The following is a 6993-nucleotide window of genomic DNA, read 5'->3' as shown; positions in this document are numbered from 1 at the left end:
TACTTTTTAAGATATTTCCACAAATCGAACATCTAATCAGCCATACTCCACAGTAAGTAGATATAAAGGTATTAACGGGAACTTACTGGACAAACAAACTTTCAGGCATAGCAAAACTCTACAAGACTTCTCCGGAGAGAGATAAGAATTTTATGTAATAATAACAATAATTTTACTGAGCCACACATCCCGACTGTTGTTCAAGGAAAGACCAGTTAGAAAAACCTGGCACTGTATACATGAGATAAGTGCGGCCTCAATCATGTGTTAGTGGACTGGTAACATCGACGATTTTACCACAGAAAAAAGTACTATTGTATACATCGCTATGGATGGGCGTTAACCCAAACCATGTTAACCCTAGAACAACAGTGTGATAATCGCAAAATGAACGGTCGAGCTAGGTGTGATAGACCCAATATCAAAACAATTACGTAAACCATTTTAGTGATTAATTTAGCACCAAAAATATTTTACAATGAAATAGCATGTCAATATCCTGAAAACATTCTTAGAATAGTAGACTCAAGAAACTTCAAAATGTCCAGTGAAATATCAGCATAACATTTAGGATTTAAAAAAAACACGAGGATATGAAGATTTGTGGCAAGCAATATGTGCTTAATACATCTCCCTGTTAGGAGTACTGTCCACAAATGAACGCAATGATTCTCAATATGGCAAGCAAAATGTAACATGTATATGACACTTAGAGAACTTCCAACTGGATCACATTCGTTGGTTTATTCTGCCTTTATCAACAAAATAACAAGGACAGCCATTTGCATTTCGATCCTGTGTAATCACCGTAAAATTCGAATTAGGTATAGTTACATCCCCAATGCCGCCTTGTTCTTTATTAAATTAGTTGTTGGATTCAATATTACTGGTTATCACAAAATCTAGGTCAGTGTTTGAATCATCATTCTAGAGTTAAACAGTCATCACACAAGATGAGACCTCAGATACAAACATATCTGCACGTTGAACACAAGGGTGCAGCCGTTCTATACAATATTTTCTAAGATTATGAATACCAGAAAATAACGTTGAAACGAACAATATAACAACATAGGCGTTACCGATATGGTTTAAATATGTGTTCCTTGCGAGTGTACTTACAAAAAGAACATAACATTAGCGTAGATGTTCACTAAGGTGAGCTACCAGGGAGTCTTGTGGAATAAATGGCTTGATCGTTCTGCAGTGTTAGCCGGTGAGTTCTTCTTAAGATAAAGCTTCTACGAAAGTAACGACCGCTTTTATATGACAGAAGCATCTATTCTGGAGACTGAGTGAGCAGGTTTTTTACAAAAATTACCACACTCCTTACAAGAGTGAGAGACGTTGCACCAAATTATTCAGAAGAACGTCCCCGTTCCACACCACAAGTCAGCATATGAAGTTTTATTGCACACTTCAGAAAATTTACCATCACATTGACGTGAACAGTGTGGCCGTAGCTTGGGTTGACTCACCGGATATTTTACAACTTGCCTCTTCCCTAAATCTTTTACCTCCTTCGTTACCCAGCGTGGACGTTTTCCCTTAAAAGTGACCTTGTACATTCGAAAAATAGATATCTTGAATTACTTACTGCCCCATTATTTACAAATTTGTAGGCGCCCAGCAATATGCGTGGGCAGGTGTGTTTGAAGACGAGATGTCAGGGTAAACACTCACCACAAGAGTGCGGAAGCTCTACAATATCTTTAAGCAGTTCATCGTTAAGCGTACACTTTTCTAGAAATATTTTACCACATGTTACGGGAGTTTGGGCGAAAATCAGTATGTATGAACAGGTGTTTCCGAAAATTTTATTTGCAGGAAACGCGCTGCGATAGTAGAGAAAGGAGTGGCAGCCGAAATGTATTTTAGCAGGTGGCCATTGGGTGTGCTCTTCTCACGAAACATTTTGCCACGTTAGTTACGAGAGTTTGGGCGACAGATGTTTCCGAAAAACATATTGGTGGAAGACGCACTACAACATTCAACATGAGAGTGTGACCAATACATATACAGTGTGTGTGTGCGTTGTGGTAGTACATATATCACACCCTCGCACTAAATTCAAAAGTAGGAGATATTTTCAGTATTTGATTTATTATCATTATTTCATTTGTATATTTATTCCTAATATTTTGAACTGGACGGTATCAATATGTGATATGAGTAATTTCTTTTGTACAAACGGATGGGAAACAGTGCTAATTACAACTCGGAAATTTGTATGAGTAATGCGGACATCCCAGAGTCCGACGAGGTGACCTTGTTGATGTTTTAGGCGGAAAGTTCCTATGAGTCATGTGAATAACCCAGAGTCTGATGAGGTGGCCTTGTTGATGACACGAGATGCGGAATAGGTTCGGGGCGTGGTCTTGACAAGATCTTCCACACGTGATTGGATGGTCAGGATCAATCTGGACGCATCATGTACGAGGTCTATATAGGCATGTGATCAAACGCCGAGAAGCCTACTGGACTCTGCTTCATACTGGAATGGACTTCAAACTTTGGTGGAGAAAACATGGCTTCAAACAGCGGAGGAGAGATGTAACTTGTAGGAATCTGGCTTTATTGTGTTTGTGAAGCGTGGTAATAACCTATAAATGTGGAGTGATTAGGCAATTGGTATTGTACCACTTAAGGCGTCTTTGTATTATATGTTGGTGAGAGGTATGTGCTGCTGTATTTCAGACTTTCCACAATTTATGTTTCGGAACAACAAGCGTGTGTTGCTCGAGTGATGTATCTTTATACCAAGTGTTAGAGTCAGTGAACACAGTATTATAAAGGTACAGTATCTGTGTTATATAACAAGTGCGAATAATAAGAATATGGAAGTTGTGCTGATACACAGAGACAGTTAAGGGTACTTATCTACATATGTGCTTTGCTCAATGGGTTGCCTGCAAGTGGTGGCTTGGACCTCTCTTTTGGTTTCCCACTGTATTTTTTGTCGATTATTGTGTAAATATGGAGTCTTCTAGCGATATATTGTGAGTGTATATTATGTATATTTTGGTGTGTTGATGATGTGCCCATCACGAATATTTTGCAGCATATAGTTAATAATTTTAGAATCAGTGGAGTTATTGATGAATCTAACTGAAGTTACCACATGTTACCTATTAAGTCGTTTTCAGAAGGCTAGGTAAGGCCTGATATGGTGTACCAGTACAAAGCCTTATGTACACGTCCTGGTAGAGAAAGAATTATCTTGCTGTATCAAAATTCGAGGGATCCATTCTGGTGAACTCTGGCGCTTATACTACGGACATTTCGAAATATTATTTTATTAATTTATTTTATCTTAATTATGTTAGTAATTTATTCAGATAGATTTCATTTTACGCCCAATTAAATTGAAATAACAAATAACGTAGTTTAACCAATTTAATACAAGAAAATAAGACATGTAGTGTTACATTCTTATTTAATTATAAGCGGAAGCGGTACCGGTTTCGACCACAATCTGGGACATCATCAGCCGAGTAGAAGTAAAAAACAATGTATAGGGAAATAAATTAAAGGATGAGTCTTTCACAAAAACGGTTGAAGAAGCAATATAAGATAATGGCGATTAGCACTGCGTCATTTTAAATCGTAAAATCTAGAAGAAGTAGAAGGCCAGTCACTTACATGAAGTAAGGCGCAATCTTCTGAAGAGTAGCACAACACTCACAAAGTTGGGCACTGTGTCTCAAATTGTTTACGGGAAGAGGTGAACAGTTAAGTGAGCCAGTCTGCATATACTATCAGGCGCGAAGTCACTACACAATTTAATAAATGTGAAGTCCCAAAATTCTGTAAAAGTCGAAGACGAGTCGCTTGATTGAAGAAAAATGCTACCTCCTGAAGATCAGCGCAACATACTCAATGTCCGGCACTGTGCTTTCAAATGCCGACGAAACTCGGCGATTAGCTTAATGATCCAGCCTCTAATTGTTTCGGTTGCGAAAATGTATATAATAAAATTAAATATAATTTAACAAAACGGAAGTATGTAACTAGGATCCTGTAGATTTTTTGGAACAGCTGACTTAAAAAACAATTGTTACGTCAAATGTTCTAAAGAAGCTACAAGATCCTAATTACATAATTCAATTATATTAAATCATATTAAATTATTCTTATATTATATTAAATTGTATTATATACATTTTCGTAACGGAAACAATTACAGGCTGGGTCATAAATCTATTCACCGAGTTTCGTCCGCATTTGAATGCAAAGTGCCGGACATTGAGTATGTTGCTCTGATATTCAGGAGTCAGCATTTTGCTTCAATCAAGCGACTCGTCTTCGACTTTTACAGAATTTTGGGACTTCACACTTATTAACTTGTGCTGTGACTTTGCGCCTGATAGTATATGCACGTAACAGTTCACCTCTTCTCGTAAACATTTTGATACACAGTGGCGAAATTTGCGAGTGTTGTGCTACTCTTCAGAAGATTGTGCCTTACTACATATAAGTGACTGACCTTCTACTTCTTCTAGATTTTACGATTTAAAATGACGCAGTGTCAATTTCCATTATCTTATATTGCTTCATCAACTGTTTTTGTGAAAGACTGATCCTTTAATTTCTTATTTTCCTATGCATTGTTTTTGTACTATTACTCGGCTGATGATGTCCCATATTGGGGTCGAAACTGGTACCGTTTCCGCTTATAATTAAATAAGAATATAACACTACACTTTTTATTTACATGTATTGAATAGGTTGAACTACGTTATTTAATGGTGATACAGTTCAATACAGAACATAATGAAATTTTTATCTTTAAATTTTACGCCCAAGCATGAGGCAATTAAGTATTTTATTCTTATGTAATTTTATTTTAACCATATTGCAGTGGTTAATTATGAACATTACATTACAAATGGCACCCAGCGTGAGGTGCTTAAGTATTTTATTTGATCTGATTATTTTAGTCATATGGCAATGATTATTAATGATTTTAATCAGTTTTACACATACTGTACAGAGTATGTGTAAGATATTGTACTGCATATAGAGTTTGCATTTTTCCAGAAACTTCTTACCACATCCAATAGTGGGCGCTCCGCATTAATCGCAAAAATGTTTTCGAACATTAGGCTAGGTTGAAATATTACCATATTGAATAAAATGTTATAGCCGGGTCTAATAACAGCACACTTTTTCAAGCATATAAAATATATATGAGCAAGAGCATATTCAACTCAGACTTGTGAGCAAAACTGTTACGCACGTAAACGAAGTGGGAGAGCAGCACTATATCTTATTTTTTCGAAGACTGGACTTAGCAATGAAACTAATTATCGCATTGATTATATGAATGTAGGGGTAGGCGTATGTTCTCGAAGAACCTCACTTTCAGAAAACGTCTTCACAGTATCATAACCAGAATGTGGACCCTAACGAGTATGCATAAGCATGTGTTGTTGAATAGACGTCTTGTCTGGATGCTTAGCAGTATGCCTACGTAGGTAACGTGGACGGTCGTCAGTATGCATAAACAGGCGATTTCAGAAATATCACTTCTGAGAAAACGTCTTCACACATTGTTCAGAGGATGGTGACGGTCACCAGTAAGAGTAACCAGGTGTGTTTGACGATGCGACTTCAGGAAAAACTTCCTACCACATTGTGTACAGGAAAGAGAACTTTCACCAGAATATGTTAGCAAGTGTTGCCGATGATTATACCTATGAGTAATCTTCGAACCACACTGAACAGAGGAATGTAGATGCTCTCCAGTACGTGTGAGCAGGTGATGACGAAGGTGCGACTTCAGTATGTCTAAATAGATATGGCTGAAAAAAAACACTTAAGAAAACGTCTTCCATTGTGTACAAGAGGTTGGACGCTCACCAGTAGGCATCACCAGATGGAGTCGTAGATTTGACTTTACCTTAAACGTTGACCTGCATTGATCACAGGACGCTCACCTGTATGATTAACCAGTATTGCTCTAGATGCGATTTCAGAGTAAACTCCCTACCACATTCCTTACAGGAATGGCAACGCTCCCCAGTATGTGAAAGCAGGTGAAGCAGAAGACACTTCTTTGAGTAAACTTAGAACCACATTGATCACACGAAAATGGATGCTCTCCTGTACGTGTGACCACGTGTTGCCAAAGATGACACTTCTGAGGAAACGACTTTCCGCATTCTTGACATGACAGCAGACACACAACATTATGAGAGGAATGTTGACGCCAAAGATCAAACCTGTGAGCAATTGTCTTATCATAGAAACTACATTAAAGTGGAAGCTCCCTAGTATGTGTAAAAACGTGACGGCGAAGACTTGCCCTTTGAGTAAACCTAGAACCACATTGATCACAAGAAAAATGACGCGTTCCTGCATGTACGACCACGTGTCTACGAAGATTAGACTTCGTAGAAAACGACTTACCACACTCATTACAGGAATTTGGACGCACATCAGTATGTGTGAGGATATGTCGCCGAAGATAGGACATCGCAGAAAACGACTTACCACAATGGTTACAAGAATATGGACGCTCCCCAGTATGTGTAAGCAGGTGATGCCGAAGACTGGCCCTTAGAGTAAACCTAGAACCACATTGATCACAAGAAAATAGACGCGTTCCTGTATGTACGACCACGTGTTGACGAATATTAGACTTCTCACAAAACGACTTACCACACTCATTACAGGAATGCGGACGCAATTCAGTATGTGTCGCCGAAGATAGGACTTCGCATAAAACGTCTTAGCACAAATATTACAAGAATGTGGGCGCTCCCCAGTATGTGTAAGCAGGTGATGCCGAAGAGCTCTCTTTTCAGTAAATTTAAAAGCACATTGATCACAGGAAAATGGACGCTCTCCTGTATGTATGACTAGGTGTCGCCGAAGATTAGCCTTCTGAGAAAACGACTTACCACACTCGTTACAAGAATGCGGACGCACATTAGTATGTGAGAGAATATGTCGCCGAAGATTCGACATCGTAGAGAACATCTTACCACA

The 6993-nt window shown here is 38.3% G+C and overlaps 1 protein-coding gene across 1 annotated transcript in view; it reads right to left on the bottom strand.

Moving 5' to 3' along the window:
• Positions 1–5954: 5954 nt before the first annotated feature.
• The window catches only part of LOC137502406 (uncharacterized), a 64898-nt gene continuing 63859 nt past the window's right edge, over positions 5955–6993 (bottom strand). Inside the window, exon 6 of the mRNA XM_068229484.1 lies at positions 5955–6165. Coding sequence (XP_068085585.1) covers positions 6084–6165 — 82 coding nt within the window. The 3' untranslated portion in view covers positions 5955–6083. The remainder of the gene's footprint in view (positions 6166–6993) is intronic.

The sequence above is a fragment of the Anabrus simplex genome, chromosome 10 (genome assembly GCF_040414725.1).
Source record: "Anabrus simplex isolate iqAnaSimp1 chromosome 10, ASM4041472v1, whole genome shotgun sequence".
NCBI classification, from domain to species: Eukaryota; Metazoa; Arthropoda; class Insecta; order Orthoptera; family Tettigoniidae; genus Anabrus; species Anabrus simplex.
The sequence above is the reverse complement of the archived record's forward strand: the minus strand, read 5'-3'. Positions and strand labels throughout refer to the sequence as shown.